Source organism: Schistocerca piceifrons, chromosome 2 (assembly GCF_021461385.2).
Source record: "Schistocerca piceifrons isolate TAMUIC-IGC-003096 chromosome 2, iqSchPice1.1, whole genome shotgun sequence".
NCBI classification, from domain to species: domain Eukaryota; kingdom Metazoa; phylum Arthropoda; class Insecta; order Orthoptera; family Acrididae; genus Schistocerca; species Schistocerca piceifrons.
Genome location: NC_060139.1, coordinates 560,219,279 through 560,240,041, shown reverse-complemented (window position 1 = coordinate 560,240,041; position 20,763 = coordinate 560,219,279). Strand labels below are relative to the sequence as shown.

The following is a 20,763-nucleotide window of genomic DNA, read 5'->3' as shown; positions in this document are numbered from 1 at the left end:
ATTTTTATTAAATTCAACCCCCCCCCCCCTCACCCCTCCCCAAATTCATCTGTACACCTCTCCAAAAATTGTCTTAATGTAGGACTCTGTAGTTTTCACAAAGGAATTCCAGCATCAATAAAAGCTTTTCATAAATCAAATAAAATCTTTGTTTTTTTGACTTGATGCTGCAATTGTTATAGAAGGCAAAGAAATCCTCTTCCCTGGAGCCTTGGAACGTGCATTTTTATGTTTGGTTGTACTCATATTTAGAGGAAATGAAATACTTCTTTTTGCAGTTCACTGGCTCCTCACATATTTTGCACATAAGTATTTTACCATCAGTAGAAAATACAAAGGTTCTGAAAGTGTTACTGTAATATATCAGTTTACTGCATAAAGGAACACCGAATTTCAGAATCGTACTAGCTAACCTGCACAATGACGTAGCTATGAAAACTGAAGTAAAGTAAAATTTAGAACAATTATGAAATGATATTTAGCTCCAACATTTGTTGTTGGCTCTGAATAGATGTATCTTATTGTTGGTTTTGTAGGGAGATATGATCTGATAGGAAGTCAAGTGAGTCTGTCCAAATCTGCAGGGATTCTATGAGCTAACATGTTGTAATCCATCATTATTTCCAGCATCCACTGGTCACATCCTTGCAAAATCCCCTGTTAGACCTCCATGATAATGGGAAGATGATAGTATCCTTCTGATCCCCCTTGTCCTAGGAAATGAACTCATGGATTGGCATTCAAGGAGGGTACTGGGGAGTATGTGCTAGAAATAAGGGCACCAGGGCCTGACATTCAGACGACATTGTCTCACTTACTCCTAGCAGTGTGGAAAAAGAATGGATGTCACGGCGACAACCAATAAGTTACAGACTATAAAAGAGTCTAAAAGTGTGTGGTAGAGTTGTTTTTGATCACCTCAGTGTGTATTCACAGTTCTCTGCCCTCTCACTTTTGATCACATCAGTATGACTAATGGATACATCCTAGAAGAAGCTGCCCCACTCTTTTGTAATTGCGGCACTTCACTGATAATTGCACATTTCCTGTGCACCATCTTCACTGCTGCTTCGCGAGATTCGCATATGGTTGAGGATATAGATAGAGAGATAGGAAAGGAGTGCATCATGATCAGTTTATGATTAGCACATTTGGTGCAAATGTTGCATCCCAATTAATGGTATTTGTCACTCAAAAGAATTAAATATTGTTGGTGGGAAGTTTATCAAAATCAATCTGTGCCTGGCAGTTAAGAAACAGTGAGATTATTTACTTGATTATTAACGAAACCATTAATAGAACTTTGCAGTTTTTTGGAGTGAGTAAGTACTAGGCCATTTCCTGAATGAAATTTTAGTCTGAAGTGGAATGTGCAAACTTTTAGTTTAGTTTAGTTTAGTCATGTCATGTTCTGTAGATCATTTTCATGATTATTTTATCGATATGATGTGGAACAAATCGGATGACACACACACACACACACACACACACACACACACACACACACACACACACACACACACACACACACACACACACAGGCACGCACACGCACGAATAGTGTTAATATTAATATTACTGAAATTTTTAGTTCTACACGTGCAACTACATTTAGAGGTACAATTTTTTTACCAGTTTTGAAACACAAATTTGTCCATGGAATAGAAGGAGCTGTCCAAAAGAAATGATTTTAAGCAAGATTTAAAACTACCTGCCAGCCACTTTGTTGTTGGGTAAATAATCAAAGATTTTTATTGCTGAATAATGTACTCCTTTTTGAGCAACTGACAGCTGCAATAATGGATAGTAAAGGTCATTTTTCCCTAGAGTGTTTATGTATGAACATCACTGTTCTTCACAAATTGAGATGGATTATTTGTAACGAATTTCATTAGCGAATGTGTATACTCTGATAGTGCAGTTAAAATACCTAACTCCTTGAATAGGTGCCTACATGACATCCTCGGGTGAACACCACTAATTATTCTCACTGCTCTCCTTTGTGCAATAATACTTTGTCTAAGTGGTGAGTTACCCAGAAAACTATTCCATAAGACATTATTGAGTGGAAATATGTAAAGTACGTAAGGAGGCTGATCTGTTTATTACAAAGACTAGTGATTATACGAAAAGCAAAAGAAGCTGAACTTAATTGTTTGAGAAGCTCAGTAATATGCTTCTTCCAGTTCAAGTTGTTGTCAATGTGAACACCAAAAAATTTGGAGAAATCTACCCTGTTAACTGAGCCCTGTTCATTCACTACATCAATTATCATTATGACTCTATTCGGTGTACAGAACTGGATATAGTGTTTTTTTTTTTTTTTTTTTTTTTTTTTTCAAAATTAAGGGAGAACTTCCTGCCAGATTATAACTGTGTACCAGACTTGGACTTGAACCTGGGATCTTCGCCTTTTGCAGGCAAGTGCTCTGCAGACAGCTGTTTAAGCATGACTTATGACTATTACCTCTCAACTTTATTTCTGCCAGTACTACTTCTCCTACCTTTCAAACATTACAGAAGTTGTGCACCTCCTGTTGGACAAGCACTCTTCAAATAAAGGATGTTGTGGAGAAATGGCTTAGCTGTGGGCCTTGTCTGCGAAAGGCAAATATCCTGTGTTCAAGTCCCAGAGTGGCGCACAGTTTTGATCTACCAGGACATTCAAACATACCATTTGTTGATACTGTTAGACAGTTGAGGGATTGGGTCATTAGACAAGCAGACCACTTTGTGCTTTATAACAAGAGAAGTTTGTGTCATATCGTCATTACCATTTTGTATTGATAATCTCTTGTAATAAAACAGATACTAACATTATTTCAGGGCAGCAAAACTGAGATAATTAAATAAATGGAAACCTGTATAAAATTCATCACTATCTTTTCAATATTGTGTTTGTTTCACGAATGTGCATTCAAAAGCGCGCGTGCTCGCTCACACACACACACACACACACACACACACACACACACACACACACACACACACACACACCCCTTGTGGTCTTATTTGGTTGCTAAAGGATGTTTGTCGCAAAGTCTAAACGCCACATTGCAACGAATGCCCTTCCATAACTAAATGACACCCTCATGATGATGTGCTTCGAAATATATGGTGGCATAGTAGAAATGATATTGAAAACACAATGGACAGACTTCATAATTAAGTTTTCCAACTAACATAATATTTGATGTACACAGTTTCGCATTGACGCGCAAGTCGCTGAAGTTGTGTCAACTAAAAAGACTTGCACCAGCTGACTGGTCTACCTGGCGGGAGGCCCTAGCAACATGCACATTTATGTTTACAGCATGAGCAGCAACAAATTACAGTGCCTGTTCACATAATGCACCTCAATTTTCTTAAGAGTTAGAATTTGATGACACTATCAGTCAACACTTCTTTTACAAGTACTACTTTCCTACATAGTCTCCATCAGTTTCTATAACCTCACATCAGTGTTGTGTAACAGTGCATATTTTATTGGTGAAAGCTCTCGTCCTGTGGTCATTGCCATGTTTTGACTGCATTTAATTATGCTATAATCATCTTCAAAGTGTGCCCCACATTGAGAATCATTAAATGGCCCAAACAGATGAAAGTTGGAGGATGCCAGGAGTGGACTATAAGGGTGGATGAGGCAGTGATGGCCAACCAAAATTGGCAATATGTTCTTGACCCCTGATACTTGTGTGTTGGCATGCATAGTTGTGTTGAACCATGATTTCTGTCAGATTCTTTTTCAGACCAAACACATCAGAAATGGTTTCAAGTTTGTTCAGAGGCTACACATATGCTTATGTATTGGTCGATCCTTTTGACAACACATGAATGAGATTTACTTCATCATTATCCCAAAAGATATCATCATGACTTGCCAGCAGAGGGAGCTGGCTTGAAATTTTTCCTTTTTTAGTTATTGGGAGTGGTGCTACTCTAGTGGCTGACTTTTTATTTCTGGCTCAAAGTGATACACCCAGGTTTCATCCGTGACAGAATGATCTCTCCAGTGGCCTCAAAATTCTCCAACAGGTCGTATGAAATGGTTTTTCTTTTAATCTTGTGGTCTGTTGTGAGCAGCTGCAGAGCCAGTTGTCAACTTGTGGTGCACCATTCTGCATGAATAATGATATCTACACGATTCATCATGTTGGGAGCAGTGGCTATGAAGGGGATCGTGAATGTCGCTGATCGTGGGGAGCAGTTTCTGTACTTCCAGATGCTTTAACTCTCTGTACCCATTTCCAAACAGTATTTCTATCAACACTGTACACAACAATTTATGACTGCTCACCATGGCAGCCAAGAATTCAATTACAACCTGGTGCTTGTAACTGGTGTCTTGTGTAGACACCATTTTGGTGGTTCCTTATGCTCTACACTCTGTTGGAATTGTTCAAAACTTCGCTTATGTGCAGAGGAAACATCAAATTTGAAGTGCCTAAAAGGAGATTTTTTTTCTGTATGTTAATGGCTGTAAAACAGATTGGGGAATTACTGAACGGCCCTCTTATAAGAACTGATTTATAGTACATCTTCTAAATTCCTCTTGTGTGGCAGTAGGAAGACAATCTGGGCAGTGCTAATTTTTAAGTTTACTTGATGAAAATAAGAATCTATTTTAGAGATGACAGGGGTTGTACGGAGTGAAAACTAGTCTTGTTTAGTAACATTGCCTCCAGTGAAAGATATAATTGAGGTTAAGAGATGAAGTAGTAGTGGTTAGTGCCAAGGGAACAAGAGGGTAGGAATGTGGTAGATGAGAGAGAGAGAGAGAGAGAGAGAGAGAGAGAGAGAGAGAGAGAGAGAATTCAATCACTGTAGAGATGATGAGAATTGTGGGGAATGGGTGGGTGGAAGAGAGAGAATTTTTGTTTGTCAAATAATCATCTATAAAATGGTTATTTTATAGAACATCACATTCCATGGTGTTAGCTGCTTGTCAGTGACCAGTAATTGTTATTGTGCCATTTTTGGTGTGTATGAACGACAAATTGGGTATATGTGCAGGCTTTGTATTCATCTTTAGCTACTTGAGCACACACTGACCTTCAGCATTTGGATTTCAGTTTTAATTTCTGTAATTGTAATTTTTGTATTGTATTGCTTCTCTGCAGATTACTTTCACCTCTTGATTAAGGAATGCGATGTGATTACATTGGTGACCATTATTTGCTGCATCTTAATCGTATTTCTTTCCATTTAGGTTCTTGGCATTTAAGGTCCATTATTCACCTGCTGCTGTTTCATATATGACATCAGAGTTTCTGCTTTCATTGTAATCATTATTCTTATTGATTTTATAACAATTTTTAATTAAAGGGCATTTGTTAGATGACTTATTGACATTCCACAGCCACATTTTCTATTTATTTTTCTAAGTGTGCATTCCAAAAATACGTTTTTCAAATATTGATAACATCAAATAAGATATATTATTTTTTATAAAGAGGTAATGTTTTAAAACATTTTTTTAAAGTGTTAAGTTGATGAAAGGCAATGATCGTATATTTCGTAACTTCTTTTGTTGGAGATGAAAAATCATGCTTGTTGTTAAATGACAGTTTGTTTCAGCTCCAGGAGAATCCATTTAATGAAGAAGCCCTTCTTGGACAGAGTAGAGTGGAACCTGCAATGTATGACATACAGTTAGCAGAGAGATATGTTGAAATGGGTGAATGTAGTGCTGCGATTGACACCATCACTAAAGTAATAGAGGTAAGTCAGAAGCTGAGTGATGATGTAATTTAAGACCAATACACACAAAATTACAAGAGAGCCTGTGGTAACAATAAATAAATTAATTAATTGTAATGGATTAGTAGAAATTGAAATGTTACAGGAAGTAAAACAGCAAGTGGAGATGGTAACAAGAGAACAGATTAAAGGCGTAGTCAGATTGGAGAGAACCGCATTTAAGGAAATGGGCGAGAGAAAAAGAGGGAGGGGGATGGGGGACATCAAACTAATAAGTGTTGATGGAGGGAGGATCTTTTTTTAATATGAGTTTATATCTCAATAGTTCTGTTGCTAGTTTGAAAATGCCCAGACATTTGTTGAGAATGAATGAAGATACAATTTAGTGCTGTTCAGTTCTAGAATTGTTTGACAATTTTTCTAAAGTTATGTGATGATTGTAGAAGTAAAGGATTTTTTTAAAAAAAGGTGGATGAGCGTATAAATAATTTAAATAAATGTTGTACATAATGATCATACATGCTTTTGCAACTGTCTTGCAAAATATTTTTATGAGCATTATATATAAAGTCTACACAGCAGTGATATTGATCATATTGATACAAGTTACTAGGTAGGGAAACATTTTATGAGCAGCTTATTAAAATCTGGAAGATAATTGCTCAGTGAAATAATGAAGTGTTAGACTGACAAGGGGAAGGCCTCGGACACATCCAACTGATTCGGCTCAAATTTGGCAGGTCGCTTGTGTACAACCTAAAACAAAGGAATCTAAGATATTTCGGGTAAAAACCTGCGTTTTTGAGAAAATCACCCCTAAAGGTTATGATGAGCAATCAACTCAATATTGGAGGGATCGATAGATAATTGTAAATAGAGCATTTTTCATCATCAGGTTTGGGGTCCACAAACGCATACTTTCCCAGAAATTGAGGTAACGAACTTTTACAACTTCCTCTTCTGTACCCACATGCTAAACGCTTTTCACCAACAGCACTGATAGCACAACAGCCAAGGTAACTGACTGAGCATTAGAGAACCCGGGTTCGAATCTCGAAGAAACCTAGTGAATGTTCTTCTTTTCGTATGTATTTTTGCAAATCTCAATTAATAGGGATAGGAGGGTTAATAAGGTAAGGAAATCAATAAGTAATGATAATAGGTAGGCAGGCAAATAAATTTCTCAAACCTCTTGGGATAGTAAACAACTAAAATGTTACTCCAGGTCACTTTCCAATGGCTCTTCCAGTTACTGTTACGCGTCCTCACTTTTCTTCTAACAACTAGATGGATGGTACTTGCCATGTAAACATTCAAAACAAATATACTCACGGCACCAAGAACATCTAATGAATGCTATCTTTTGACAGTTACACTGTTCCTTCCGAAGAGTCACCGGAAAACAAACTTTGTTTACATTTAAAAATATGTCTTTGTCGGGAATTAATTTTGATGCTGTAAACAAGTGTCTCACGGTTGGCTATCTGTGATCCCTCATGAGGAATTCGCAGCACTTTTACTTGGAGTTCTTTTCATGTGACAAGGCTTGAAAGTTTAATGCTTTACTAACTCATGGCGTTTGGGAAATTAGTTTGCCTACCGTATTATCATCATTCCTTATTGATTTACTTACCTTATTAATCCTGAATATGGAAAATATGGAAAAATACAAACGAAAAGAATAACATCCGTTAGGTTTCTTCGAGATTTGAACCTGGGTTTTCTGGTTCTCAGCCATTTACCTAGGCCGGTGCACTATCGGCGCTAAGTGTTTACCATGTGGGAACAGAAGCGGCAGTTGTAAGTTTCTTTCCTTGATTTCTGGAAAAGTTTGCATTTGCGGACCCCATACCTGATGATGAAAAATGCTCTATTTAAAATTATCTATCGCTCCCTCCAATTTTGAGTCGATTGCTCATCATAACCTTTAGGGGTGATTTTCTCAAAATTGTTGACCCAAAATATCTTGGGAGTCCTTTGTTTCAGGTTGTACACAAGCGACCCACCAAATTTGAGCCGAATTGGTTGGCTGTCTCTGAGGCCTTCCCCTTGTGAGTGGAAGTCTGTTCAGAAAATGAGTGAAAAGTCTTGGACAATCTTAGCTGTAGGAATAATGCTCAGATCACATCTGGATGATGTAATAATAATAATAATAATAATAATAATAATAATAATGGTGATGGTGATGGTGATGGTGATGGTGATGATGATGAAAAAGAATAAATTGGTCCAGAGGATTTTTGATGGTTGTTGTCGAGATTGTTTCTGAGAACATATTCGTTTCCCACTAATGTTGTTGTGGGAGAATATTTGACTTGAAGGCAGAAGCAGCTATTGAATATTATTGTCGTTAATGTGTGGATTTATTGTTTAGGAGAACCAACCTCAGAAAGTGACACGGTGAATCTGAATCTAGGCAAACGCCCAGTGAATTTAAGTGTGCATATGTCCTGATGTGAACAACTACAGCAGGTACAGTGCACGCATTGACCTGTTGTAGTTGTTCATGTCTCAATAGCCATTAAACAGACATTCCTTTTGCCTGACTTGGTGAAATTGTACATATTAATTTCTTAAAATTTTCTTATTTTCAGTAAAATTTAATTATAGAAAAAAGGTGAAGTTGTGGCAGATTTCTAAATACTTAAGTTGAAGCTGCAGCAGAATTCTAAAAACGTTTGGCACACAGTTATTCTGCATTGATATAATATAATTAAGTGTAGTATACTGTGTAAAGAAAGAAGTGGGCAGATTCTCAGCTGAAGGTGCATCCCATGGGACTGGCTTGCAAGATTTCACCTACATTGTAATACAAGAACTATGATTTCTGTCATGAAAATGGTTAATTGCCTGTAATTGCAATGTAGAAGTGCAAAATGTGCTGATTGAAAATAGTCGTAAGTGGCTTAAAGTGAGCTGCTGCAGCAGACTGTCAGAAGCTAGGTTGTGTAACTTTTTAAAATAGGAAACTGTATTAATCTTTAGAGATGAGTGTTGGCGATTTCAGATAAACCAATGTGCCTATTTTGAAATGATAAACAAACGTGCTAGTAAGGAAATTGTAATCGCTGGGTTACTGGAAGGATTTACAGTTGTTATTGTTGTTGTCTTCAGTCCTCAGACTGGTTTGATGCAGCTCTCCATGCTACTCTATCCCGTGCAAGCTTCTTCATCTCCCAGTACTTACTGCAACCTACATCCTTCTGAATCTGCTTAGTGTATTCATCTCTTGGTCTCCCTCTATGATTTTGACCCTCCACGCTGCCCTCCAATACTAAATTTGTGATCCCTTGATGCCTCAGAACATGTCCTACAAACCGATCCCTTCTTCTAGTCAAGTTGTGCCACAAACTCCTCTTCTCCCCAATTCTGTTCAGTACCTCCTCATTAGTTATGTGATCTACCCATCTAATTTTCAATATTCTTCTGTAGCACCACATTTCGAAAGCTTCTATTCTCTTCTTGTCCAAACTATTTATCGTCCATGTTTCACTTCCATACATGGCTACACTCCATACAAATACTTTCAGAAACGATTTCCTGACACTTAAATCTATACTCAATGTTAACAAATTTCTCTTCTTCAGAAACGCTTTCCTTGCCATTGCCAGTCTACATTTTATATCCTCCCTACTTCGACCATCATCAGTTATTTTGCTCCCCAAATAGCAAAACTCCTTTACTAGTTTAAGTGTATCATTTCCTAATCTAATTGCCTCAGCATCACCCGACTTAATTCGACTACATTCCATTATCCTCGTTTTGCTTTTGTTGATGTTCATCTTATATCCTCCTTTCAAGACACTGTCCATTCCGTTCAACTGCTCTTCCAAGTCCTTTGCTGTCTCTGACAGAATTACAATGTCATCGGCGAACCTCAAAGTTTTTATTTCTTCTCCATGGATTTTAATACCTACTCCGAATTTTTCTTTTGTTTCCCTTACTGCTTGCTCAATATACAGATTGAATAACATCGGGGACAGGCTACAACCCTGTCTCACTCCCTTCCCAACCACTGCTTCCCTTTCATACCCCTCGACTCTTATAACTGCCATCTGGTTTCTGTACAAATTGTAAACAGCCTTTCGCTCCCTGTATTTTACCCCTGCCACCTTTAGAATTTGAAAGAGAGTATTCCAGTCAACATTGACAAAAACTTTCTCTAAGTCTACAAATGCTAGAAACGTAGGTTTGCCTTTCCTAAATAAGTCGTAGGGTCAGTATTGCCTCAGGTGTTTCAACATTTCTACGGAATCCAAACTGATCTTCCCCGAGGTGGGCTTCTACCAGTTTTTCCATTCGTCTGTAAAGAATTCGCGTTAGTATTTTGCAGCTGTGACTTATTAAACTGATAGTTTGGTAATTTTCACATCTGTCAACACCAGCTTTCTTTGGGATTGGAATTATTATATTCTTCTTGAAGTCTGAGGGTATTTCGCCTGTCTCATACATCTTGCTCACCAGATGGTAGTTTTTTGTCAGGACTGGCTCTCCCAAGGTCGTTAGTAGTTCCAATGGAATGTTGTCTACTCCCGGGGCCTTGTTTCGACCCAGGTCTTTCAGTGCTCTGTCAAACTCTTCACGCAGTATCGTATCTCCCATTTCATCTTCATCTACCTCCTCTTCCATTTCCATAATATTGTCCTCAAGTACATCGCCCTTGTATAGACCCTCTATATACTCCTTCCACCTTTCTGCTTTACCTTCTTTGCTTAGAACTGGGTTTCAATCTGAGCTCTTGATATTCATACAAGTGGCTCTCTTTTCTCCAAAGGTCTCTTTAATTTTCCTGTAGGCAGTATCTATCTAACCCGTAGTGAGATAAGCCTCTACATCCTTACATTTGTCCGCTAGCCATTCCTGCTTAGCCATTTTCCACTTCCTGTCAATATCATTTTTGAGACGTTTGTATTCCCTTTTGCCTGCTTCATTTAGTGCATTTTTATATTTTCTCCTTTCATCAATTAAATTCAATATTTCTTCTGTTACCCAAGGATTTCTACTAGCCCTCGTCTTTTTACCTACTTGATCCTCTGCTGCCTTCACTACTTCATCCCTCAGAGCTACCCATTCTTCTTCTACTGTATTTCTTTCCCCCATTCCTGTCAATTGGTCCCTTATGCTCTCCCTGAAACTCTGTAAAACCTCTGGTTTAGTCAGTTTATCCAGGTCCCATCTCCTTAAATTCCCACCTTTTTGCAGTTTCTTCAGTTTTAATCTACAGTTCATAACCAATAGATTGTGGTCAGAGACCACATCTGCCCCTGGAAATGTCGTACAATTTAAAACCTGTTTCCTAAATCTCTGTCTTACCATTATGTAATCTATCTGATACCTTTTAGTATCTCCAGGATTCTTCCATGTATAGAACCTTCTTTTATGATTCTTGAACCAAGTGTTAGCTATGATTAAGTTATGCTCTGTGCAAAATTCTACCAGGCGGCTTCCTCTTTCATTTCTCTCCCCCAATCCATATTCACCCACTATGTTTCCTTCTCTCCCTTTTCCTACTCTCGAATTCCAGTCACCCATGACTATTAAATTTTCGTCTCCCTTCACTACCTGAATAATTTCTTTTATCTCATCATACATTTCATCAATTTTTTCATCATCTGCAGAGCTAGTTGGCATATAAACTTGTACTACTGTAGTAGGCATGGGCTTCGTGTCTATCTTGGCCACAACAGTGCGTTCACTATGCTGTTGGTATTAGCATACCCGCACTCCTATTTTTTTTTATTCATTATTAAATCTACTCCTACATTACCCCTATTTGATTTTATATTTATAACCCTGTATTCACCTGACCAGATGTCTTGTTCCTCCTGCCACCGAACTTCACTAATTCCCACTATATCTAACTTCAACCTATCCATTTCCCTTTTTAAATTTTCTAACCTACCTGCCCGATTGAGGGATCTGACTTTCCACGCTCCGATCCGTAGAACACCAGTTTTCTTTCTCCTGATAATGACGTCCTCCTGAGTAGTCCCTGCCCGGAGATCCAAATGGGGAACTATTTTACCTCCGGAATATTTTACCCAAGAGGACGCCATCATCATTTAACCATACAGTGAAGCTGCATGCCCTCGGGAAAGATTACGGCTGTAGTTTCCCCTTGCTTTCAGCCGTTCGCAGTACCAGCACAGCAAGGCCGTTTTGGTTAGTGTTGCAAGGCCAGATCAGTCAACCATCCAGATTGTTAGCCCTGCAACTACTGAAAAGGCTGCTGCCCCTCTTCAGGAACCACATGTTTGTCTGGTTTCTCAACAGATACCCCTCCGTTGTGGTTTCACCTACGGTACGGCCATTTGTATCGCTGAGGCACGCAAGCCTCCCCACCAACGGCAAGGTCCATTGTTCATGGGGGTAGGGGATTTACAGTGCACAAATTGATTTGAATTTAAGACATTGTTGTCTAGGTTGTGAGTTGCCATTACATTTTATTGGTGACCTCTGTCCCATGCATTGGAATATACATAGTGAAGGAACAAGTGCAGGTTCTGGACACATGAATGATGACAAACGGAAGTTTTGGTCGGGTCATGAAGCATGCTGGGATAGCTGCAATTGCTAAGGTGATCACCCACGACAAGCAGGAAATCCAGAGTCAAGCCTCTGTCCGGCACAAATTTTCGATGTTGTTATTTCATTATACAGCTGAAGATTGTCAATGTTCACTATTGCGAATTCATTTCACGTGTTCACTTCTTCATGGAATGAGTGGACAGCGAAAGATAATTTATTACATAGATTTTTCCTGTGATGACGTAAATAATGTGTATACTAAAGATGATAAAGCAACAGAAGCAAAGTATTTGTTATGCTCATATGACACATGGTGACTTCAGTTCTCAAGCAACCGGCTGGTAGGTACACATGTACAATGTTTGGCAGTTGCATAGGGAAGTATGTGGTTGTAACATACATTGCTGTGTTCAGCAGTGTATTACGTTGAGGCAATATTTAATGGCAAAAGGCACTGGCAAGTGGTTTGTCCAACAACACATGCCACAATACTAATGATGGCCTCCAGAGCTAAAAGGCCATCATTAATTGGCCCAATATAGTTACTGATAGCTGCTATGTCTACGAGGGCAGTTCAATAAGTAATGCAACACATTTTTTTTCTTGGCCAATTTTGGTTGAAAAAACCGGAAATTTCTTGTGGAATATTTTCAAACATTTCCGCTTTGTCTCGTATAGTTTCATTGACTTCCAACAGGTGGCAGCGCTGTACGGAGCTGTTAAAATGGCGTCTGTAACGGATGTGCGTTGCAAACAACGGGCAGTGATCGAGTTTCTTTTGGTGGAAAACCAGGGCATCTCAGATATTCATAGGCGCTTGCAGAATGTCTACGGTGATCTGGCAGTGGACAAAAGCACGGTGAGTCGTTGGGCAAAGCGTGTGTCATCATCGCCGCAAGGTCAAGCAAGACTGTCTGATCTCCCGTGTGCGGGCCGGCCGTGCACAGCTGTGACTCCTGCAATGGCGGAGCGTGCGAACACACTCGTTCGAGATGATCGACGGATCACCATCAAACAACTCGGTGCTCAACTTGACATCTCTGTTGGTAGTGCTGTCACAATTGTTCACCAGTTGGGATATTCAAAGGTTTGTTCCCGCTGGGTCCCTCGTTGTCTAACCGAACACCATAAAGAGCAAAGGAGAACCATCTGTGCGGAATTGCTTGCTAGTCATGTGGCTGAGGGTGACAGTTTCTTGTCAAAGATTGTTACAGGCAATGAAACATGGGTTCATCACTTCGAACCTGAAACAAAACGGCAATCAATGGAGTGGCGCCACACCCACTCCCCTACCAAGAAAAAGTTTAAAGCCATACCCTCAGCCGGTAAAGTCATGGTTACAGTCTTCTGGGACGCTGAAGGGGCTATTCTGTTCGATGTCCTTCCCCATGGTCAAACGATCAACTCTGAAGTGTATTGTGCTACTCTTCAGAAATTGAAGAAACGACTTCAGCGTGTTCATAGGCACAAAAATCTGAACGAACTTCTCCTTCTTCATGACAACGCAAGACCTCACACAAGTCTTCGCACCCGAGAGGAGCTCACAAAACTTCAGTGGACTGTTCTTCCTCATGGACCCTACAGCCCCGATCTCGCACCGTCGGATTTCCAAAAAAAAATGGCTCTGAGCACTATGGGACTCAAAGTCCCCTAGAACTTAGAACTACTTAAACCTAACTAACCTAAGGACAGCACACAACACCCAGCCATCACGAGGCAGAGAAAATCCCTGACCTCGCCAGGAATCGAACCCGGGAACCCGGGCGTGGGAAGCGAGAACGCTACCGCACGACCACGAGATGCGGGCGTCGGATTTCCACACGTTTGGCCCAATGAAGGACGCAATCCGTGGGAGGCACTACGCGGATGATGAAGAAGTTATTGATGCAGTACGACGTTGGCTCCGACATCGACCAGTGGAATGGTACCGTGCAGGCATACAGGCCCTCATTTCAAGGTGGCGTATGGCCGTAGCATTGAATGGAGATTACGTTGAAAAATAGTATTGTGTAGCTAGAAGATTGGGGAATAACCTGGTGTATTTCAAAGCTGAATAAAACAACCCCTGTTTCAGAAAAAAAATGTGTTGCATTACTTATTGAACTGCCCTCGTACATTACTAAATGGCTAACTTGGTTCATGTTCGCATATCCCAGTTGCAGGTTGCCTATCTGATGACACCAGAGGCAACAAAAATTTGATTTTAAATATTTCATATAATTATTGGCTGAATTTAAACATTTATAATGTAAATTATAAAGGTGGCAGTGGTAAAATACAGAGTGAAAGGCTATTTGCAATTTGTACAGATACCAGATGGCAGTTATAAGAGTCAAAGGGCACGAAAGGGAAGCAGTGGCTGAGAAGGGAGTGAGACAGGGTTATAGCCTATCTCCGATGTTATTCAGTCTGTGTAATGAGCAAGCTATAAAGGAAACAAAAGAAAAATTTGGAGTAGGAATTAAAGTCCAGGGAGAAGAAATAAAACCTCTGCCGTTCGCTGATGACATTGTAATTCTGCTAGAGACAGCAAAGGACTTGGAAGAGCAGTTGAACGGAATGGTCAGTATCTTGAATGGAGGATATGAGATGAACATCAACAAAAACAAAATGAGGATAATGGGATGTAGTTGAATTAAATCAGATTATGCTCAAGGAATCAGATTAGGAAATGACACTTAAAGTAGTAAATGAGTTTTTGCTATTTGGGAAGCAAAATAACTGATGATGGTTGAAGTATGGAAGATATAGAATGTAGGTTGGCAATGCCAAGAAAAGTGTTTCTGAAGAAGAGAAATTTGTTGACATACAGTAGAAATTTAAGTGTCAGTAAGTCCTTTCTGAAAGCATTTGTATGGAGTGTAGCCATGTATGGAAGTGAAACGTGGACAATAAATAGTTTGGACAAGAAGAGAATAGAAGCTTTCGAAATGTGGTGCTACAGAAGAATGCTGAAGATTAGATGGGTAACTAATGAGGAGGTGTTGAAGAGGATTGGGGAGAAGAGAAGTTTGTGGCACAACTTGACTAAAAGAAGGGATCGGTTGGTAGGACATGTTCTGAGGCATCAAGGGATCACCAATATAGAACTGGAGGGAAGTGTGTGTTTGGGGGAGGGGTAAAAATCATAGAGGGAGACCAAGAGATGAATACAGTAGGCAGACTCAGAGGGATGTAGATTGCAGCAGTTACTCAGAGATGAAGGGGCTTGCACAGGATAGAGTAGCATGGAGAGCTGCATCAAACCAGTCTTTGTACTGAAGACAACAACAACAACAACAACAACAACAACCTGCTCATTAAGAGTTAAAGGTTTACCAGAGTAGCACAGGTATTACAGTTAGAAACTGTGTATATGTTTTAAGGCAGCATAACTAACTGCCTGCAGGTACCCAGACTACGTTCATCCAGTATTTGAGAATGAGAGCACTTAGTGACCTGCAACAAACTTTACAAATAATTCCAAACCTTTATGAAACTTTTTCTTGCTAACATCTTCCACAAAAAGATGAAAGGAAATTTTATCGCTTACTACATTTTTGCTGTTCATGCAGTAAGGCATGACATTTTTATTTATTACTTCTTTACTGCTAACTCCGTACCCAACACATTTTGCAGACATCCACATATACCACTCAATTTAACTGCAAAATTATGTCGTAGTAATACAGATAGTTCAGGAGATATGACATCATAGACAATGAGATGTGTGAAAAAGCTGCTATTGGTGAAAGCAGAGTGCAGGTTGCGCAGACTATACTTGTCCAAATGTTTGAAGCTGTTTCATATGTGGGAGTTTCATTGTTTAAAGACTGCAGGGGAGTGTGTTAGTAGTATTTGGAATATATGCATATCATAATTCATCCTCTCAAAAAATAAAATATCCTCTGCTTTTGTTAATAATTGGAATAATGTAATAATGGAAATGGAGTTGATTGGCTTGAGGTATATCAGTGTCACCACCATTTATAGATGAATGGTAGTGGAAAGACTGTAGTTTCACAAGAGAAGAGCAGATATTACCAGGAGTGTAAAGAACAAAAAATATTGTTGTAGGTTTATATTTCCACACTCTCTACATATATGTTGAAAACACAAATGTAGGTATTTTTCTGCCTGTTGAATAATTTTTTGTTACAGCTAGTTTTGATTTACATTGATCATCTTGATCTTAGTAAGAAATGGAAAAGCTTTCTGACTTTTGAGTGTTTCAGGTAACTGGCAGTCAGTTACGTAAAACACTTCATAATGGCGTCAGAGATGATGGCTGCAGGAGTCTCCAATCTTCTGGGCTTCATCAAATGATAAAAACTCTGGGAGCACCGTTTAAGACATTGGTTGTGCGGCCACTCAGGTTCATTATCATTGTCTAATCTGGTCTTCAGACAACAATTCTCCATCTCTTTTTCCTGCTTGCAATTGCTGTTACTGCCTCTGCCTGACTACACCCACTTGCAGTGCTCCCTCTGTTCCATTCCTTCTTGTCTCTTTTGGTCATCCTTGTCCTTTTGTACAATATCCCTAGTCTCCCTCATTAATAGCAAGTAGTCTTTTAACTTTTGCTGGATGTACCCGAAATACTTCCAGCGAATCTTGGAAGAACATACGCCTACATTAATGATGGAGAAAAGAGAAGAAGGTGGTTTCATTGAGATGGAGATATTTCTGAAGCAGACACAATTGTAAATTCATACTCTAAAATAAATGGTCCTAGTTTTCATCACAACAAAGATGGGTGCACGAGTTGTTGGAGACTATTTCAAATGTTCTCACTTAATATTTAAATCCATCTTTTCTTCCTAAGCCTACCGTGTTGCAGTAGTTAAGACACTGAATTGTAATTGGGAGGAGATGTTTCAGCATCTGCTCATCCTTATTTAGGCCTATTTTGGTTCTCTGAAATCACCTCAAGGTGAATGATGGGACATAAAAACTCAATTTTCCGTTTTTCTTGTTGTATTCAATTGTTTTTAGTTTTGATGTAACACTATTGATCTATAGTATGTACTGGAACCAGAACTTAAGAGTGCTGTATCAACTGCCATGATAGCCTGTGCCAACCTTACAATGAGTGACTTCAGAGTTTTATGATCTCGAGGCTGAACCTGTTACTAAAATGGTTTCACAAATTGAAATCACTGTATTGTTTCAAAGCCATTAGGGCTGCCACTGTCAACTTTGTCTGCTGCTTCATCCATGATAGTAATAATTATTTTGTGTCAAATCCTTACAGCAAGGATAACCATTTCTATCACTTGGCAACTCTGCACTAGACTTGACAAGCATTGTACTGGTTACACAGCTCCTATGGCCTTACACAAATAAGTGCTGCACCTTATGAATTTTTCTTAACAGAAGGAATATTTTTTTCTAAATTTCATTACTGTTGTAGGCTTTCTTCAAGTAATGACCCAAACAAATATCTGTTGCCTACTCCTGTTTCTGTCTAAGGCTACTCTTTATTCAGTCCTTCTTAGCACTCAATTACTTGCTGTTAGTTACCAAACACTCAACTTTGCATATTCCTCCTCCTTACAGTCTATCTGATTATTTTTAGGTGTCTTCCCTTTGCACATGAAGTGCCATCTGATAAAAGAGAAGCTTGAGAAGACATTACATCAGAATACATATTTTCATTTACTCTTCTGTTTACACTCCTGATTATGTTACATACTCAGCAGTGCTAGAAGCAGCTTATGTGCCTCAATATATAAGCTACTGTGCCCCAGCCTGTGGGTCTCAATACGCTGTATTTTACAACTACCTCCTTTTCATTCATGGTTGTGTTTTACGAACTAAATTGAAAATTAAATCAGTATATGTTAAAAAAGATGGTTTTATTTCAGCAAATTTAGTATTGGGACAAAATTGGATACACTAATGAGAAACTGTTCTCATTGCATGCCTTCCCCTCCCACCCGCTCTACACACACCTGCACGTGAAAACATTGAGCAGTAATGTAACAAAAGAATGGAATTGTCTCTACATAAAACAGTCCGCTTTGCTGAAATGTCTTACATCCTTCGATAATACTACTTCCGTTGTACAGTGTTTAATTAGAAATGGGATTCTATACATTGATGTCTTAAGTGTGTTAGGGAAAGTGAGAAACATTTAATATTTTACATGCAGATGAAAATAAGGTGGTAAATACCACTGTGGGATGTGGTCAGTATATATATTGTTTGGAAACACTGCTGATATTCAGTTGTATTATTAGGTTTTTGTTGTATCATTGAGTAAGACTTAATACTCTAGACTAACATTTGGGAGGAGCCTCCATACACTCATCTAAATTTAGGTTCTTTGTAGTTTACCTAAATCAATTAAGGTGAATGCCAGAATGGGTCCTCTGAAAAGGACATGGCTGATTTCATCCCTCATCCATTCCCAATTCAAGTTTGTATTCCATCTCTAATGGCCTTGTTGTTGATATATTAAAACCTAAGCTTCTCTTTGTCTTTATTTGTGATTTAAGTAGTAAGATTGTTCTATTAACATCTCACTCTGAGTAGGATTCATTCTGTGTGCTTATTTAAATTGTTCGATACTCTTTTGTGAAAAATGAATACGGTATAAGTGTATTATTTTGAGGGAGAGGTATTTTTTTAATATGTTCATAAAATATTGTATTATAACAATATTTTCAGGTTATATTTTCATGATACCACTTTGGTATGTACATTGCTGTTGACTTTCAAGCTTCTGTTGTCAAACAAAATCATTAAATAGTCTTTTGCATTTCAGGTTTGCCCATGGGCATCCCATTTGCGAGAGTTGCGAGCCGACTGCCATGTTGCACTTGGTGACACAATGTCTGCTATTTCAGATATCAGATCAACAACAAAATTGGAGTCTGACAACATAGTTGGTTTCCTCAAATTGTCTCGTCTTCTGTACCAGCTTGGACAAGCCCAGGAATCTTTGAAGTAAGTATGAGTGAGATCTGTGTATAAAGGGTGACAGATATTTGATTTTGGAATGAATGTGAATGTGAAGGAGCATACAATTTTATTTGGTAACTTATAAAAGTTGCAGAGAGAACTTCCAAATTGTCTGTTACAGGAAAAGCTTGAAGTGACATTTCATGTGAGCTATTTACTTCATCTAAGTGAAACATTTTCTTGTGATTAGGGTGAGTTATGAGTGAGAGAAATTTCTTTGTGCAGTTGTTTTTCCCATGTCTGTAAGTTAAGAAATAGCTGCGTAACTTAATGTAGCAAGATTTACAAATGAGAGATGTATTGGGTGCAGCTGTTTCTTGCATGATTCAGTAGAAGCTGAGTAGAAAGTGTGTAAACCTTGTGTGTTGTGATATTGTCACACATGTAATGATGATTATTAGCACCCAGGCCTGAGTCAGCTGTTTGCTGTGTGATCATGTTCTCTCTTTTAGGAAACCTGTCCCAAAAACTTGGCAGTTTCAACTGGAGACTGTTGTGCACACTCAAACTCTTCTAGATCTGTGTGCAGCCCATTTGTTCCAGCTGAATAGGAAGACACATACAGATTTTTATACACCCATTCATCATGTTGTTCTGATACTACTGGTGGAAACACTGCAAAAAAAACATTGCACTCAGATTGATGTATACTGGCGCTGCCAAGTGGGTCAATGTACGTGATTGGTCCCTCTTCCATAATTGCAATGTTTTCACTACTTTTGTTCTGCAGTTTGGCCAGTTCTTGTGTTGTATCATTGCTGTTTCCACCATTTCCATCCTAAGCACATGGAAGTGTCTATGGAGACAGTAGATATCTTTCAGTATGCTGTCAAAGTGCATACTATGAATGCTCAATAGAATTTGAATCAGAGGAGATCCATCCATTCATTTCTTGCATGTGATATCATTTGTTTTTAGTTATTAAGCCTCAATGGCCAAGCTGTATGCATGTGGCTATTTGTAAAGATGTGTATTGATTCTGTTGCATGCTTGAACAGATGAACATTTTGAAGCTGCATGATATTACCTGAGGCGTTAATTCTTCCAAACATACAGGGAAACATTCATGCACCAAATGACACCTGCCACATTAGACCAGTCCTGTGTAAAGTTCTTGCTGTGGTGTGTTGTCAAAGTTGTATCAGCTGCCAAATTCTCTCCAATCTCTCCATATACACATTGTTTCAGGGGCTTTGTCATGGGGCATGTTTTCTGTTTCTATGTGTAAGAGACACTGAGTTGGAAAATTCTTTATGAACTGCAAATGATTCTGATAATATTATGTGCTCTGACTATGTTGCAGATGCCGTTTTTTCATTTGCGTGTTTAATTTTTTCAATTTGCTTGTCACATTATTTAGTAATTGTTAAGTAGTGGTTAATCTTTTGAAATTATTTAGGTCAACTTTTAACACAGATGGTGTTTTCAATCTGCAGTTTTGTTCATGAAGCAGATATTTGTAAGGTTTAATTTAAACAGTGAAAAGAAAAAAAAGGATAGTGACACCTGTTATTACTGTTGTGTATGTTTGAGATTGATGTAATGTAATTCAAAATTTGATATTTGTGTGTAAGGACTATTTTCAACACT

At 38.7% G+C, this 20,763-nt stretch overlaps 1 protein-coding gene across 1 annotated transcript in view; it reads left to right on the top strand.

Annotated features, from left to right (window-relative positions):
* Window positions 1-20,763, top strand: part of LOC124776734 (dnaJ homolog subfamily C member 3) — a 74,579-nt gene that overhangs the window by 40,936 nt on the left and 12,880 nt on the right. Inside the window, exons 5-6 of the mRNA XM_047251854.1 lie at window positions 5,578-5,721; window positions 18,977-19,158. Of these exons, the coding sequence (XP_047107810.1) occupies window positions 5,578-5,721; window positions 18,977-19,158 (326 nt within the window). The remainder of the gene's footprint in view (window positions 1-5,577; window positions 5,722-18,976; window positions 19,159-20,763) is intronic.